Here is a 19,134-nt window from a genome sequence, read left to right as displayed (position 1 = left end):
ACAGCACAGTGCCAATATTGAAAAACAATTCATTCAGGGGACCACCAAACTACTGACTGAAAATTGAATACATTGCTGTGTTGGACATATAAATGAATTCACTACATCTTGTGCATTTCATTCACAAGGTCCTTACAGATGAAGCTGGCCAAGCATATCAAATGATTCATGGATTTGTGCCTCCACTCCACTGCCCAAAAGTCTACTGTGAGAGTTGATCATTTTCTACATGAAAGAAAACATCCCAATTTCAGCCCCTAAAGTTAGTATTTGTTAATTTGAGCCCATCCTTTTGTCTTGCTCCATGTATATTCTGAAGTGGTATTCCAGATTAAAGTTTTCCATGTGATTTACTATCTTATACAGACCAAAGTTTTTGTCCTCTTAAGGGGATCTTTGTTGAAGATTTGGGTGAGCAATTTTTAGTAGGATACATTAGCACAGCTGATATTGTGCTGGATTTCCTTTTCAATGGTGACCTTTTGAGAAAAGTAGCTACTGAAATCAGGGGAGTGTTCAATGACTTCTAAACTCTCCCCATCAATAACTGTAGTTGGAGATATAGGTGCTTTTCTGAGGTAGATCTCGTGGAGGATTTTGGTCTTGCTGATGTTGAGTAAGAGACCAATCCTTTTGTATGCAGAGCTGGAGTGGTTGAGGGTAGTCTGAAGGTTGCTGGCTATGCGGAAAGTTGTAATATGCTGGAGGGTTGCCAGAGAGACGTGTGTCACCGAACTAATACATCGCTGGGCAATGGAGAATTTCCATCAGCAGTGTCTCTGCATAATACTCAGCGTCAAGTGGAAAGACAGACAAATTAAACCTGATTTAAAGGAGGACAGATAAAAAGTTATAAAGATATTTTCAAGACCTCACTGAAAAAGAAGCAAACTGACATTGGTGCATGGAAGGAACTTGCTGTTAACTGCATCATCTGGCGGCACCTCATCCAACAAGCCAAAACACAATCTGCATGGAGAAGTGATAAAAAAAGGAGAGCAAAATCCAACACTATTTTCAAACACCACCCCCCCCCAAACCTCTCTCAATCCCCTCACCCTAACCCCACCCTCTCAGGGCAACTCTGGTCCTCTCTATCCAAAGATCTGTGGCTTCAGATCATCAGCGGATATACAAATCATGAAGCCTGGATAAAGTCATCCTTGTTTAAAGGGAATGATGACAACTACCTTAAATATCTTTCTGATGCCTTGTTTCTAGCTGAAATGCTCCAGTCATCCCCAATTGTAGAAATATTCTCTGCTTGAATTGCTCCTTGGAGGCCAGATGAAAGCACAGTGCCCAATCTGTGGTCTAACCAGAGCACTGTACAATTTGATCATTTCCTCTGACATGAAATTTACTGATCTGGCTTTAGAGTTCAGTATTTCATTGGCTTTGTTAATCACTGCTCTGCAATGCTCACACATGTGAATGGTGCAATTACTAAGACTCCTGGCTGTCTTTTAGCTTCATCATTGACTTATTTCCATATTATTGGAATGGTGGAGTCAATCATTTTGTCCCCCCATGTAAAATAATTATCAGTAGCCTAAATTAAATTCATTCGCCATTGTCTGGCCTCCTCTCATATCTTCTTCAATATTTTTACTTCCTGCCATTCCACGGTCCCTTCATGTTTGGTTTAATTTGCAGTTTTAACTCATGTGCATTGAGTTTCTCAACCCAAGCCATTGATTTAGTATGAATTTCTGATTTTGGGGAACTTCATTAGGATTGCTAACCAGTTGTTTTCTCTCTTTCAGCCAACATCCTACATATACATACCCAATCATCACAGCTTTGAATCATCTTTTATGTGGAACATTCTTCAAATGCCTCATTGAAGTCTATGCATATGGCATTGAGAAATTCACCATCCAATGCTCTGCCATTCCCTCAAAGAAATCAAGGTGGTTATCAGGCAAGACTTCCTTGTATAGACATTTTTACTATTTGCTCGATGATTTTTGTACAGAATTAAGCTTTTTCTAATAACTAATTCCATTATTTTATGTGGAATTGAAGACTAATTTATCTGCTTTGCCAGTGCCTGCTCTGCTACCTTTTTCTTAACAGAGGCACCGCATTAGGCTGTTTCCAATCTGTTGGGAGTTCCCCAGTGTCTACTGATCATGTCATTATTATCAGAGTCTTGAAAGTTTCCTTTCAGATCACTCTTAACATGGTTGAACAAACAATCTATCTCTGTGGATTATTTTATTTTCAGCTTGCTTAGTGCCTCCAATTCCTTTTAACTTAGTCCTGAATGTTGACTTGGTACTACTATTTGTTTAGGCACATTGTTTGTACCATCTCTTGTGAATACTCAAGAGAAAGTAATCAGTCATAATACTTGCCATCTAATCCTCACTTTCAAGGCTATTTACATCTTTTAATAATCTTTTCTCTTATCTGGCAGTCTCCTTCCTATTGTAATACTGAAGAATTTTTTAAGCTGTTCTGATTTCCCTCCTCAACTATGCTTTTGTACATCTCTTTTTGCCCTCCTGCTTGAACCTCCTCTTGCAGGGTATGTAAAAGGACATTTTTTCCTGCACTTTTTCAATGGTTTGTTGATCCACTTAGGGTCCTGCTATTTTGGTCATGATTTGCTGATCTTTAATATTTATTTTTTCAGCCCAATTATATTTATTCTTTTAAGATGCTCCATTTTCCTTCTGCTTATATGTTGTAAACATCCTCTCCAATCCATTCATTTTAAAATGTTCAATTGTCTCAAAAAATTAAGAAGTTATCGACCTTGCCCTTGAGGTTTAGATTTGGTCATTCCACAAATACTATTCCTGAAATGTACAACTTCCATTTATTATATGTTGTTTGGGTCATTTACAAATACCCAAGTTGAACATCCTTGGAGTTATGCATAGAGTCAAGATACATTTCCAAATTCTGGCTCATTTATATGGAACTGATTGAAATCACCCACTAAAACAACTTTCATTTTCTTCCTCACATTTCCTTTCCCCATGTGAATGAAGGGAACTGACCTTAACTTATGCTGACTTGGTGGACTGTAGCATACCCACTGGGTTTATAATTAAGATTTGTGTTTAAAGTAACCTCATGCTGGACTACTTTGTGTGTATGGTTACACCTGTATGTATATTTATACATGTAATCCTTTTAATAAAGTGACCACCGTGTCAATGTGAAAATAATTAATCAAGATTGCTCAATCGACTGACCAAATTTAAATAATTAATTCCCTACAAGCCACAAATCAGTGACAAATCCACTAACACAATCATATATGCAATGATACAAACTTACATCACTTTAAGCCAACTCCATGAGCACAGGAACACAAAACACCATGGACTGGATTTTCCCACCCTTTCCGCCAGTGGGATCCAAGGGACAATGCCTAACTATTTTCCTCACCACCCAGAGGCTATTCAGTAGTGCTTCCCGTGGTATGACGTCATACTGCTGGTAGAGGGAGTAAACATATGGGGGGCTTGGAAGTTATGGCGTAAAACCATTTACGCATATTTAAATAGATAGAAACCAGGTTCATGCCCTTGCTGGGCATGAGCCTGATTACATCAGCAGTGGGGGGAGGGAAGATCTCATTCAGAGATCTTCTTGGCACAAATCCTGTTACGGCCCTCTCAAGAATTAGCAGCTATAACAGAATTTGTGCACATGTTGAAAAAGCCAGAAAATCCCGTTGTAGAATCCAATTGTTCAAATGATTCCAGGATCTTTGCCCCGCAATTCATTCACCACTGAACTCCCATCAATAGGCTGCAATGAGTCAAAAACTTTCTGACATCAGTCCTAAATTTGCTCCTTATTTATTTCAATCCGTGTACTCTTGCCTTATTCCCACAGTGTAATTTGTAGTAATATTCTGAATTTAACACTTCCACGGTTCTTATCAAAGTTTGAAAATCCACATCACGGAGCGATTTAAGATCTGGAGTTCAGGCAAAATCTTCAACACAAACTCTGGCTGCAAAGAAAAGTGAGGCCCATAAAAGGTAACTTCTTCCAAGCATTTTAAAATTTTTTAATGAGAATATTACTTGAGAATCGTGCATTTTTAAAAATATATTTAACTTATGTTGTTATTGTTGCACATATTCACCTGGGTAAAGAAGGCAAGTGGCAGAGAGATTCAATTTCTAGTTTTCTGCTGGTTGCTCATTCTTCAACTACACATTTTCTCACACGTAGATAAACAAGGAAGCCAACAAACATGGTCAGTTATTGAGTCTTTCTGGTGTTGGTTGAGGAATAGGTATTTGGCACATCAGTAGAATCTTCAAGTACAGCCAAGGGATTATTTTTGCCCACCAGATCAGGTATCCATTCAGACCATCAGCTTAACAACTCAGTTGGAATTCTCCCAAAAGAAATCGAAGTGTCAAATTTGTGTGAAAACTGGAATAATTCACACCGGATTTTTCAATGGGAGTTAAGAATCTCCCACACTCTGTGCACTGCAGAGGCCACCAGTGTGAATATCATTAAATTTGAGGGGGCGGTGTCCATTCCCCCGGGAGAGGCTGAAATCAGCGCGCTGAGCGGATTACTGCATATGCGCTGATCTGTTAGTGCCAAAGCCAGCACATGCGCAGTAACACCATACTGAGCCTCACCAATTGCTGGCCAGCTCAATCGCTGGCCAGCCCTGTGACCAACGCAACATCAGCTCTCTGCCTCCCCCACAGCCTGATTGTTGCCCCCGACTATTCCCAGGCCCAGCCCCGACCCTGCAGCGATCTCCATAAGAACATAAGAAATAGGAGCAGGAGTAGGCCATCTAGCCCTTTGAGCCTTACCCCCCCCCATTCAATAAGATCATGGCTGATCTGAAGTGTATCAGTTCCACTTACCCGCCTACTCCCTATAACCCTTAATTCCCTTATCGATCAGAAATCTATCTACCTGTGACTTAAACATATTCAATGAGGTAGCTTCCACCACTTCAATGGGCAGAGAATTCCAGAGATTCAGAACAGTGAAGAAATCAGATCATTAGCAATCGAAGTAAGCATTAACCCCTTGTCCTCTGTCAAATTGAATTCCAAAGGAAATAAGCAAAATGATTCAATCCATAAACATTCCATTGTCAGCAAAACTACTTAATCCAATTTCCTCTTGTGTTTTCTGTAGATGGGCTTAATATAAGAACTTAATTTCAATATTATCTGTATAAAGTTTTATAGAATTGTTTCTCCTTTGGTATTTGAACTGCAAGGGTCCCAGCCTGCGTAAATTTACCTAGCCCATTAAGAGTCAGCTCAGTTGCCAATTTTTTTTATTCAGTGAGCAGTGGTATGGTCTGATCAGTGGCACTTTGAGATGATGCAAAGTGGGCCAAAGTGAAGGGAGGCAATTGGGGCCCCCCAGTGGGTCAGGCAGTGGAGGGGTGCTGTCCCTTGGGTATGTCCACCCAGATAGTGCTAGCCTGCACCCCCTGGCACTACCAAAGGGGCAAAGTACCAATGTGCCAGGGAGCACTTAGGCATGGGGCAGTGCCAAGGAGGTGAGGCCTAGGGGGCACAGCCTGTTTGGGGGGCCTAGAAGGCACTCTGCGCAGGGATCAGTCAGGGAAGGTGGAAGACCAGCGATCAGGGCAGGATGGGATGGGAGGGATGGGTGAGGTCAGCCTGCTGGGGGATCAGCACAGTGGGGGATGGGTCAGAACTGTGGAAGGGGGTCCTTGAGCAGGTGACCAAGAAGGCGAATGGAATGTTGGCCTTTATCGCGAGGGGGATAGAATATAAAAGCAGGGAGGTCTTGCTGCAACTGTACAAGGCACTGGCGAGGCCGCAATTGGAGTATTGTGTGCAGTTTTGGTCTCCTTATTTGCGAAAGGATATATTGGCCTTGGAGGGAGTACAGAGAAGGTTCCCCAGGCTGATACCGGAGATGAGGGGGTTAGCTTATGAGGAGAGATTGAATAGACTGGGCCTGTACTCGTTGGAGTTTAGAAGGCTGAGAGGGATCTTATAGAGACTTACAAGATAATGAAGGGGCTAGATAGGGTAGAGGGAGAGAGATTCTTTCCACTTAGAAAGGAAACCAGAACTAGAGGGCACAGCCTCAAACTAAAGGGGGGTAGTTTAGAAGAGAGTTGAGGGGGAACTTCTTCTCTCAGAGGGTGGTGAATCTCTGGAATTCTCTGCCCATTGAAGTGGTGGAAAATTGGAACTGTTTTTGGGGAATTATTTGGGTAAGTACCAACAAAATAATGGCAGGGTCTTTAGCCAAAATATATTCATGTCCCAGGACAAATATATGACTGTTCCTTAACTAAAATGCAAGAGAATGAAGAGCATTATAGCAAATATATTTCAAAGCCACTTGTTGCTCTGCAAACTCAAGATGTCTACATATCCATTCCCATGTGCAGTCTGATTAACAAATCTTGATGTTAAATGAAAGTTTACAGATTGAAAAAGCAATAAGCCATTTGTTTACCTCTGTATCCTTGATCAGTTTCCCTGAGGTCAATCAAAGTGATGGGCTGGAAATTTAAATCCCACAAACGAACACAACCATCTCGACCTCCTGTGGCAAATCCCTCTTCACAGGCATTCATGCTGAAGATTCCTGACTGAATGAGTATTTCAATAAAGCGTCATTTTGTTTTTACTTTAAATTACCTTTTTGTTGCATGAAGTCTTCATGTGCAGCATTATCAAACAGACACATTTTCAAATATGCATCCAACTTTGCCAACTTGTGGATTTGCAATTACAAGAATAAACAGCCTTTTATTTCAATATTCTTTCATAGGATATGGGTGTTACTGACAAGGCCAACATTTCTCGCCTATTCCTAACGGCTGTTGAATTGAGTGGATTGCCAGGCCATTTCTGAGGGTAGTTAAGAGTTGTGGGTCTGGAATCACATAGGCCAGACCAAGCGAGGACAGCTGACTTCCTTCCCTGAAGAATACAAGTGAACCAGGTGGGTTTTTACGATAATTAATAATTATTGCCATGATCACCATTATTGAGACAAGCTTTCAATTCCAGATTTATTAATTGAATTTAAATTCCACAAGCTGCAATAGGGGGATTTGATCTCTTGTCTCCAGGACATTAGCCTGGGGCTCTGGGATGGTTCAATGATAATGACATCCAAATATGTGCAGATTAGATGGATTGGCCTACTAAGTTGCCCCTTAGTGTCCAAAGATATGTAGATTGGGGGGCGGGGAATGGGCTTGGGTAAGGTGCTTTGTCAGAGAGTCAGTGCAGAGTTGATGGGCCCGAATAGCCTCCTTGTGCACTGTAGGGATTCTACTACAATATCACTATAGTTGCTTGAGTGCAATATTTGCTAGGCACTGAAACATGTACCAATTTTTATGGATAGTCTCTCCTGTGCCATTAAATTGTTCTGACTTTCTCTGTCAAGCAAACTATGGTCATGGGCCAATGTGTCTGCATCTGCACTCCTGACCCAGTGGGAAGGGGTTAGCAAACTGTGCTTAGGTCCAAGATGACAGGCATACAAGTAGAACTTGATACATGCATTGAGAAAGCATCTACCACCTTTGGCCAACTCACAAAACATGCATGGGATAACATCAAGGAGACTCTAAGGACGAAGATGCTGGTTTATGAAGCTTATATTCTCAGCATCTTGCCGTCCGGCTGCAAAACATGAACATCTGACAGTGATCAAGAAGTGAAGCTCAACAACTTTCATCTTTGCTGGGCAAATAATTTTGGGTATCTCATAGAAGACCAAAATCATGAAGTACTGTCCAAAGGCAAACCAGCTTGGTTCGCTGCTAATGGGAATCCAAATGGGAAACCCAATGCATTCAAGCATGAAGGTATAGGTAAATAAACACTGTTGACTGGAGACAGTTCAAATGCATTTAACTGTCAATCAAAGCCTACTTCAAAGCTCTGCATTATGAAATTGAAAGAGATCAAAGCTTTTCAATTGAATAGAGAGGGTTTCATAGGTTTCAGCTTTCTAGGAAGATGTCAAATAAAAGTTGTGTGAATACACTGGGGCTGAGTGAACAACTGCGGAGAAGGGAACTCCACCCCCTAGTGAAACTGTATCTCTTTGTCAGAGGACTTCACAGGCATCTGCTCACACCTGCAGCTTCTGACAGAGGAAGGGAAATCACTGCTGCGGAATGAGGTATTGCAGTGATTTAAAAACCCACCAGCTGTCCAGGGGACATGGAGATCAATGTCACCAGGTTACATCAAATTTTCAGAGCTGACAGGCAGGAATCATAGAATCCCTACAGTGCAGAAGGAGGCCATTCGACCCATTGATTCTGTACTGAATCTCTGATACAGCATTGTATCCAGGCCCTAACACCATAACCCCACATATTTACCCCACTAATTCCCCTAACCTATACATCTTTGGACACTAAGGGACAATTTAGCATGGCCAATCCAACTAACGCGCACATTATTGGGCTGCAGGAGGAAACAGGAGCACCTGGAAGAAACCCATGTAGACACAAGGAGAATGTGGAAACTCCACTCAGACAGTCACCCAAGGCTAGAATCAAACCCAGGTCCCTGGCACTATGAGATAGCAGTGCTGTGCAACCATGCAGAATGAAGGTGTTGATCACAGAGCTCCTGAAATCACCAGAGGTGATCTTCAGACCTGCCAGGGTTAGAAGGTGCAGTCCAGCTACAAGACCCCCATTCCAGGGATGGATAGCAAGGTCAACCGCTTGCCCCAACCCGAGTCCACCCAACCTCTTGGATACTTGGGGGATCCTTCCACTGCAGTCTGGCAATGGCAGAGGGAAGATGAGCACTGAACCTACCTACCTGACCCCCCCCTCCCCGGGCGCAAAGCACTAAGCCAGGGTGCCAGGGGCAGTGTATCTTTGGGTGGAGGGGGAGTCTTATCCACAATGCGGAGAAGGAATTACCCTTCAAAAACAGTACCCAATCTCTGAACAGCATCTATCAGATCAGATTTGCATCCGTCAGATAGGTGAATCCCACCTGACAGTGCTTCTGTGTCAGTGTGATTCACTCCTATTTGCATGCCAGAGGAGCACTTAGGTTGAAAACGAATTAATCGTGCCCATAGACATCCATCATTTGATTTTGGAATGTGTAACTTTCAGTTTTCAGTACAGTTTTCTTGTTTAATAAATATTTTACTCTTTTGTTAAGGTTCATCAGCAAACTCCTGTGAATCTGTTTAGTAACCACCCTCCATGGTTTCCAAACGAAAAAAAAGTTAGAGCGTAGCAAACCAGGTGCCAGACTGGGATCTGACTTGTCCAGTCGTAACACCAGCTGGGATCATAGCAATACTTAATTTTTAATTTCACTACTGACAAAATATAGGTCAAAATATAATAACACACTGAAAACTTGAATAACCTCAATTTTCCCATCACAGATTAAAAGGCCTGCTGTGTATTATCACCATATCCTGCTTCTATTACTTAGTTGTTTACCATACTTGGAAGTAGTTAATCGAACAATGAATGGCATTTGGTTGCTCAAACTATGGGTCTAAAGCCTCAGTCATATTTAAGCTTTTGAAACCAAAGTTTCCGAAAGAGACCTCAAATATAAATGCCAAAGGAATTGACACATTTCAGCACTTATGTTTTTTTATTCAAAAACATGCATACTTACCCCATGTGCACTGTGGACAGTCCGCACAAGATTAATCCCTTTCCATACATAAATGTCACCATTTAGTGCTCCTGAATAAGTAACCTCATCACGTGCGCAGGCCAGGCACAAAATCGTCTGGAGCTCTCCAGTTTTGCCAAACACACCCCGTTTGGCTGCTAAGGCATTCCCGCATAAACTCCAAAACTGAAAAGGAAAATTAAACATTTAGGTTTCTATTATGAACCCGTGTACACAAAAGAAATATTGGGGAGAGGGATTCCCTGACCTCCCCGCCATGTGTTTCTCATGGCAGGTAGCAGTGTAGTGTTCTAATCAGGGATGAGCAACAAATGCTGGCCTTGCCAGTGACACATACATCCCATGAGGCAATTAAAAATTAAAATCCTACTCTGAGTGTTATCCTGTTTTTTTCTGCAGGCAGGTAAAGACCGCTTCAGTATCTGAGGAACTGCGAATGGTGTTGAATCCTGTGAAATCATCATCAGCGAATGTCCCCATTTCTGACCTGATGGAAGGTACGTCACTGATGAAGCAGCTGAAGATGGTTAGGCCTGGGGCACTGTCCTGAGCAACTCCTACAGTGATGTCCTGGGATGCAGATGATTGGCCTTGAATAATTATTATCTTTGATAATAATTAATAGGTATGAATCATAGGTATGATTCCAACCAGTAGAAAGTTTCCCCCTGATTTCTACTGACTTCAGTTTTGCCAAGGCTCTTTGATGCCACAAGAAGTCCACTGCTGTCTTGATGTCAAGGGCAATCACTCTCACTTTACCTTTTAAATTCAATGAGGTCGAGAGTCAAGAGGCTTAGCCAGAACACACACTGAGCATTCTAAGTGCCACTTGACAACACTGTTAACAACACTTTCATTACCTTGCTGATGTTTGACTGGTCTGATGGATTGCAGTTGACATCATTGACTTTCTCCTGCTTCCTATGTGCAGAACATACCTGAGCAATTTTGAACATTGTTGGGTAGATGTCAGTGTCATGGCACTGGAACAGCTTGGGTAAGAACATGTATGGTTACAGAGAATGTATGCTCTCAGTATTACTGCCAGGATGTTGTCAGGCCCCATAACTTCTGACGTATCCAATGCCTTCAGCAGTTTCTTGATATCGTATGGAGTGAGTCAAAGGAAAGGTCATGAAGTAGCCAAACGTGCTTGGTGTAGCACAATACCCTAAAGAATTTCTGCAATGAAGTGCTGGGGCTGAGATGACTGATCTCCAACAATCACTATAGTCAATATGTTGTTGGAGCCCCATAGCCTTTGCTATATCCGGTGAGATCAACCTTTTCTTTATATCACATGGGTTGAATCAAAACGGCTGAAGACTTGCTTCTGTGATGATAGAGACTCAAGTAGGGGGCGGGGAAGATCATGAGTGCAATCTAGCCCCTTGTTGCATAAACTCTCCCCTCCCCAAACAAATTTGTATTTTTATCTTTTAATGATTTTTTTCCATTGTTTTTTATGCAAGGAATGCAAGAAAATTAAATGTGGTAGCTGAAATAATTCACTTCCAGTATGTGCAGTTGTGCATTTATAACAATTATAAGCCCAGATTCAGACTAAGTCTAAATAGAACATGGTCAGATCTGGGGATACGTTTTCAAAGACATTTATTTACTGATAATGGGATCAAAGCATCACCTTTATCATTACCCTTCACTCATATCGTCCTTTAAAGCTACCTTTTAACAAATATCTTCAGCTATAGAAGACGTTGATTAAAGAAGAGCTGTAAAGAAAATGGCATCATAGATTTCAACTGATCTGATTTCTTGGATCGGTTTGGAGCTCAGATGGAATTTCCAGACCGAATACAGGTCTGCCAGGTGTGCAGTAGTACCAGCTGAAAGCAACTCTTCCCATATCTCAATATACAATTGCTTCAAAGTCAACAGCAGTTTCCTGTAGCACCACATCGATCTCAGACTGGTCTGATGTCACAGCCATCAATTTTCTACCGCATTACCATCATAATGTCCTTACAGGAGGCCAGATAATCTTCAAGCTGGCAATTTTTTTTTATTGAAAGAGGTGTAGAGAAATTAAAAATTCTGTCAAGTATTATTTTTCTATGTAAAAAGAGTGAAATTCTCGGAAGAGGGAGCTAGTTATTTTTTGCTGAAATACTGTACCAGAATGTGTTGTGACAGTTATTAATTTGGGAATGGCCCGAATGGTTTACTTTGTTGTTTTCATTTATTTCTGCTATACAACCTTTCAGGTATTTCTTGGCATCATTATGTTTAATGAAACTGTAACCATTTTACTATATTAGTGCTTGATCATTGCTTGCTTTACCCAAGGCAGGATGACAGAGCTGTGTTAAATCCTTTTCACTAATAATCTTCATTCAATATTTTATGAACCTAGGTACATTTTGAAGTACAATAATATCAATTCTAATTCATATTAATTTTCAGTTCAAATTTTCATAAAAGAGAACCTGGAGTATGCTAAAATATTTCTCATAACTATTTTCAATTTAAGATTAGAATTAACAATTTAAATAAACCAAAAGGATTTAAGTATTGGGTATTTAAGAAGGAATTTTAAGCAATGTGATCTCAGATTTCAGAAAATAATATAGTGCATCAGCTTAACCAATTAAATGAGCAACATGATTGATGTAAAGTGTACACACATTCATTTGGGAAGGTGGAGGAAAGAATAAAAAGGCATTCAAATTTGTTTGTACATACCTTTATATGTTTTACACCACAACTTATCATTTTGTTTGGCTGGTGCAAGTCCCAGGAAACATCAAATATCTGGAAGAAAAGCACAGTCAGAAAGCAAAAAATAAAATAATCAACTTTACTGAAATTAAAATCTATACCCAAACCATAATTACTAGCTTTACATTTTATTTGCTGATTTTATTCTAAATTTTGCAGATTTCTAACAGCTTTGTCAATCTCAACATGGTGGTGGTATCTGGCCCCTTAAGGGGCAAGCTTCTGAAAGGTCACATGACCCAGGCTGACCAATCTGGAACCAAGATGGGGCTTCGTTCCAACTTGTCCCAGCAGCTACATCCTAGAGTCATGTCTGGAAGCACTGGGGGAGTGGGTGATTCACCAGCCCTGTTCACTGCTGCTAGGAATCCCAAAGTCCCACTAAATGGGGAGGTGGGGCTAAAGTGGGGTTGCCGACAAGTGTCAAACCTGTCACCATTCACCATCCGCCTCAATGGCCTGGATCATGTTGCTGCTCAGAGCACATGGAAACCTGTTGATAATGCAGAAATGTCAATTTGAATGTAATTTAAATGCTTGAATGCCAATTCAAAGGCCCCCCACCATTCACCCACCTCCCAGTGGGGTCTGCACCAGGTGGGCTTTGGTGCTGGTGATGAACATCATGGACCTAGCACGATGAACCCTGGAGGGGATCAAGGAGGTAAGTGCAGTGCCCATATGCCTCTTTGTTACTGCCAGGCTGCAAAGGAAGGGTTTCCCAGGGTGAGTTTGCATTGAGGGAAAAGATATTGGCCTCTGCACTCTTCTCCCGGATGGCGGTCTTATGGCTAGTCTGCTCCTTCTAGCCCTGGGAAACCTGATAAATCATTCCTAGCAAGGTGATTTCAGGCATCTCACTTATCAAAGTCTTTATTCTGGTCTGTGGACTGTAAAAACTTTGAAGTGGGCTGGTCACATTGACACAAATCACAGCTGTAGGCAACTTCAAAGTTCTTTCAGTTCCTCTTTTGTATAAACATTGTGGTGGTGGTGGGTAATTTAGATGCATTCAACTGTGAAGGGAAAGGTAAACACTGCATGCTATGCAAAAAACATTAGGCTATCAATCAAAGGATTGCACAATTAAATTAAATGAAAACAAAGGTTTTGAAAGGAAAGCATAGGACTTCAAAGGATTTCCAATGATTTCTGCTTTCTAGGAAGGCTCAGAGACTAGGGGAAAAAACAGCAAACATTGAGTAAGCAGCTATGGAGAAGGGAATCCACACCCCCCTCTCTCCCCACCCCCCCCCCCCCCCCCCCCCCACCCCTTCCCCCCACCGGCCAACTCCCCAACAGTGAAATTGACTTCTGTCATCAGAGGACTTGCAAGGGATCTTCTCACACCTGCAGTTTCTGAAAGAGAATAAGGGGAATCCCTTATATAGAATGGAGTGCTGCTGTGATTTGGAAGCCTATCAGGTGCCCAGGAGACATGGAGATTGAAATGACCAGTTCACTTCAAACTTTTCACAGTAACAGACCAGAATGAAGACTGTGATCAGAGAGATGCCTGAAGTCATAACGCCAAAAGTGATGTTCAGGTTTCTTAGAAAGGATAGTGTAACCACAAGACCCCCATCCCAGGGACAGTGCTGAGGTCAACCCCTTGCTCTCAGCCTGAGCCCACCCAACCCCCAGGACTCTCCCTCGATAGCTTGATAGCAGCAGTGGGGCTTCTGGCTGGGTAGGTGGAGGTGAGGGCGGGGGGGGGTCCTGTCTGTTAGCAAAGAGATCTTGGCATCCTTTAAAAAAGGCACCCTGATATCTGAACAGCCTGGTTGTCGGGGTGTTTCCCAAGAAGCATAAATGTGCATTGATCAGATGGGAGAAACCCACCTCACAGGTCTCACTGCATAGCAGCATGCTGCAATTTTTTACCATTTAAATAATTGTCCATTTTGCTGTTATTCCTACCAAAATGGATGACCTCACATTTACCATCATTGTACTCCATCTGCCAGACCCTCACCCACTCACTTAGAATATCTATATCTCTTTGCAGAGTTTCAGCATCCTCTGCACAATTTGCTCTGCACCTCATCTTAGTGTCATCTGTGAATTTTGACACACTACACTTGGTCCCCAACTCCAAATCATCTATGTAAGTCGTAAATAATTGTGGTCCCAACACTGATCCCTGAGGCACTCTAATAGTCACTGATCACCAACCAGAAAAACACCCATTTACCCCCACTCTTTGCTTTCTGTTAATTAACCAAACCTCTATCCATGTTAATACATTACCTGTAACACCGTGCACCTTTATCTCCTGTAGCAGTCTTTGGTGCAGCACATTGTCAAATGCCTTCTGGAAATCCAGATACACCACATCCACAGGTTCCCCACTGTCCACTGCACATATAATGTTCTCAAAGAATTCCATCAAATTAGTCAAACATGACCTTCCCTTCATGAACCCATGCCACATCTTACCAATGGGACAATCTATATCCAGATGTCTTGCTAATGCCAGCAGGAAACACTCTCACAGGTGTAGAGTCAAAATGGGTGAATCACGGCCACTGATTCTACATCACTCTGTAAATAGTTGCTGTTTGTTAATAAACATTTATAGTTTGTTTTTAACTGAGGGAGCCAAGTTCCCACTGAGGTATTTCAATAGCTGTAAAATCGAATAGTTTACTTTTAGCCCCAGACCTAAACGATTAATGTTAGTTAGGATTTACAAACATCTCAGTATTAAAATAAATGGTACACTACTCGATGCATTTCCAATCTTCCCCACATTCTGACTTCATTTCCCTAAAATACAGTTACTCTACTTTCTTTAGTAGATAGTGTTGGGCAAGTTAATGGGGCTAAAGGTAGACAAGTCTCCTGGTCCTGATGGAATGCATCCCAGGATACTAAAAGAGATGGCGGGAGGAATAGCAAATGCGCTAGTGGTAATTTACCAGAATTCGCCAGACTCTGGGGTAGTTCTTGCAAATTGGAAAACAGCAAATGTGATGCCATTGTTTAAAAAAGGAGGTAGACAAAAGGTGGGTAACTATAGGCCGATTAGCTTAACTTCTGTAGTAGGGAAAATGCTTGAATCTATCATCAAGGAAGAAATAGCAAGGCATCTGGATATAAATTGTCCCATTGGTAAGATGCAGCATGGGTTCATGAAGGGAAGGTCATGTTGACTAATTTGGTAGAATTCTTTGAGAACATTACATGTGCAGTGGACAGTGGGAAACCTGTGGATGTGGTATATCTGGATTTCCGGAAGGCATTTGACACCAAAGACTGCTACAGAAGATAAACGCGCATGGTGTTACGGGTAATGTATTAGCATGGATAGAGGATTGGTTAACTAACAGAAAGCAAACAGTGGGAGTAAATGGGTGTTTTTCTGGTTGGCGATCAGTGACCACTAGTGTGCCTCAGGGATCAGTGTTGGGACCGCAATTATTTACGATTTACGTAGATGATTTGGAGTTGGGGACCAAGCGTAGTGTGTCAAAATTAGCAGATGACACAAAGATGAGTGGCAGAGCAAAGTGTGCAGAGGATGCTGAAAGTCTGCAAAGGCATTTAGATATTCTAAGTGAGTGGGTGAGGGTCAGGCAGATGGAGTACAATGATGGTAAATGTGAGGTCATCATTTTAGTAGGAACAACAGCAAAATAGACAATTATTTCAATGGCAAAAAATTGCAGCATGCTGCTGTGCCGTGAGACCTAGGTAATCTTGTGCAAGAATCTCAAGGAGTTGGCTTGCAGACGCCGCAGGTAATTAAGAAGGTAGATGGAATATTGTCCTTCATTGCTAGAGGGATGAGATTTAAAAACAGTGAGGTTATGTTGCAGCAGTATAAGTGCTGATGAGGCCACACCTGGAGTACTGTGTAATGTTTTGGTCTCCTTACTTGAGAAAGGATATACTGGCACTAGTGGGGGTGTAGACGAGATTCACTAGGTTGATTCCAGAGTTGAGAGAGTTGGCTTATGAGGAGAGATTGAGTAGACTGGGGCTGCACTCATTGGAATTCAGAAAAATGAGGGGAGATCTTATAGAAACACATATTATGAAGTGAATAGATAAGATAGAAGCAGGGAAGTTGTTTCCACTGGCAGGTGAAACTACAACTTCGGGACATAGCCTCAAAATAAGGGGAAGCAGATTTAAGACTAAGTTGAGGAGGAACTTCTTCACACTGAGAGTTGTGAATTTGTGGAATTCCATGCCCAGTGAAGCAGTTGAGGCTACCTCATTGAATGTTTTTAAGACAAAGATAGATAAATTTTTGAACAGTAAAGGAATTAAGGGTTATGGTAAGCAGGCAGGTAAGTGGAGCTGAGTCCATGAAATGATCAGTCATGATCTTATTGAATAGTGGAACAGGCCCGAGGTGCCAGATGGCCTACTTCTGCTCCTAGTTCTTATGTTCTCTTCAACCAATTTTTGATCTATATGAATGTTTTACATTGAACTCCCACTATTAATTTTAACAGTCTTTATAAAGAACTTCACCAAAGACTTATTTGGAAATCTAGTACTGTTTGCAATTGTCCACCTGGACTATCCATTCTCAAGAAAGGTTAACAGTTTCTCAGGCTGTTTTCCCTTATAAAGCATTGGCTATATTTGAGTACACCAACTAACCACTTCCTCAATGATCCTGCCAATCATGCATCTTGTGCACTTACTAACATAATGCCCTAATAATTTCTTACCATTGCAACTATGTTTATTTGTAGTTCCCTTAATTCCCTCTGCAGGAATTGTTTGTCATATTCCTGGTTTCCTATAATCTGGATATGTGAAGTTCATTCCATTTTTTAAAAAATCTCACTTCCCAGATTGTTGGTTGTCAACAAAGACATATTATGTTCATTTATCCTTCTTAGCTCTGAAGTATTTACTGCGACTTCTTAATAAGCTGCCATTACATAAAAAGCTCCCTTTTTTTCGGTCTGTGTTAGAAACTTCCAGGTGTTTTAGTAGTTTCTCCCTCATCTCTTGATTCTATTTGTTTTCTTTCCCAAAATATAGAGGTGCATACTTTTTAAAAAAAATCTATTTTATCCCAAACTTTGTTTTATTTATCATCATCTAATATGGCGTGGCATGTTCTGGTTATTCCTGTCACATTATAATTCTGCTACAACAGCACGGACACATGAATTGTGCAGTAAAAATTATATCATCATTTTATGTAATGCCAAAGGAACATTCAAAGAAAACTATGTGTAGAATTAACTGATTTCCTCAATGCGAAACAACAAACGGCCATCATCTTCTCTAATTAAATGATCTCAAGCAATAGAATGTCATCTGGGTGTGCTAGTTAATGTTTATTTCAAAGATGGTGCCTACATGTAAAACAATAAGTGGGGTTCTTCCATGTTACAATAATATGTCATAGCTGTTTAAATTGTTCTTCAAACTTTTCTGGATAAGACATATTTTCCTTAATGAAATTGTGAAGTTCGGAAATCAATTCAGTAACAATCATGCTATCATCTGTAATTATTCTTGAGAAGGGTGCCATGAGCTCATGGAAGAAGCACTGGATAACAAAATAAATCAGCAGTGTAGACCTTCAAGGTTACAATTCTGAGATATGCCTCAAAACTAGAGGCTTCAATTTTCTTACATTCTCGCACTAACAGGGCTCCAATTAACTCCTGGATGCACAGATTGTTTGAAGAAGATATGAAACAATTAGATGTAACATTAGAAAATAGGTGCTGAGGGCCTGATGACCTAACATTCTGAGTGGAAACAACACAGCAGAGACTCTGGTCATGATTTTTCAACTTTTAATTTTGCAAATTCTTAGTCTGGGGCAAAAAGTGGGCAATGTGACAACTTTGTTAAAGCAGAGAGGAAATGGTGACGTGTGTGACTATAGATTGATTAATCCAATATCAATTGCCACTAACTCTTCACATTCATGGGCCAGAATTTTCTGCCCGTTCCCCCATCCACGTGTGTGCAGGGGAGGCAACTCGCCATTGGCCACCAGTGGCATTTTCTGATGCCACTGAGATCTATGTATGGCTTACCCACTCCGCCACTGGGGAACCCACAGTGTGGGTAGGTGGAGGGAGGGTGCGGGGTTGCCTTTGGCAAAACTGGAATGTCCCACCGGCAGTGAGGGCCAGAATACCCCATCTATGGTTTGTGATAAAATCATGATATCTTTAGAAAGACATGAGTTAATCAAGGACCACAACATGAATTTGTTAAAGGAAAACTGTAATGAACAAGTTTAAGTGTTTTTAAAGTGACTGGGTGAATAAAAGGAATGTAACTAAAGTCCATATTAATATACAGCTTCTGAAAATCAGTCACTGACTGGAATTCTCTGGCTGCTCATGTTCTACTACTGCTGTTAACAAGGACTGAGAATTTGACAGTCAACCAAATCTCTGTTCACTATAGCAGGACCAGAGAATCCCACTGGCATAAACAGCCAGAGAATCTGCCCAGTGAGTCCATGCCAGCTGTCTATAGAACAATACATTCTGTCACATTCCCCTAATTTTATCCATGTAAGCTACAATTCATTTCCTTCAAACGCTTAACAAATTTCCTTTTGAAACCATTTTTTGTCCCTGCTTTCTCAGAGACAGTGAGTTCCAAATCATTAACAATGCTGTGTAAAAAAAAGTTTCTCTTACCCAAAATCATAAATTTGGGTACAAGGATCTGGGCACAATTTAATAATGAAAACAGGTTTTGTCTATCATATCTAAACCTCTGTCATCTCACATGAAACACA

The 19,134-nt window shown here is 41.2% G+C and overlaps 1 protein-coding gene across 4 annotated transcripts in view; it reads right to left on the bottom strand.

Annotated features, from left to right (window-relative positions):
• LOC145352499 (echinoderm microtubule-associated protein-like 5) overlaps positions 1-19,134 on the bottom strand; it is a 153,362-nt gene that overhangs the window by 112,131 nt on the left and 22,097 nt on the right. For all 4 annotated transcript variants that reach the window (XR_013888545.1, XM_080202439.1, XM_080202440.1 and 1 more), the window contains 3 exons: positions 12,357-12,425; positions 9,630-9,815; positions 6,457-6,592 (listed from right to left, as the gene is read on the bottom strand). Coding sequence is in view for 3 of the 4 variants with exons in the window: in XM_080202439.1 (XP_080058565.1) it covers positions 6,457-6,592; positions 9,630-9,815; positions 12,357-12,425 (391 nt within the window). In the remaining variant the exon portion in view is untranslated. The remainder of the gene's footprint in view (positions 1-6,456; positions 6,593-9,629; positions 9,816-12,356; positions 12,426-19,134) is intronic.

Source organism: Carcharhinus amblyrhynchos, chromosome 14, assembly GCF_965287045.1.
Source record: "Carcharhinus amblyrhynchos chromosome 14, sCarAmb.v2.hapA, whole genome shotgun sequence".
NCBI lineage: Eukaryota > Metazoa > Chordata > Chondrichthyes > Carcharhiniformes > Carcharhinidae > Carcharhinus > Carcharhinus amblyrhynchos.
This window is presented reverse-complemented; position numbering and strand designations above follow the sequence as displayed.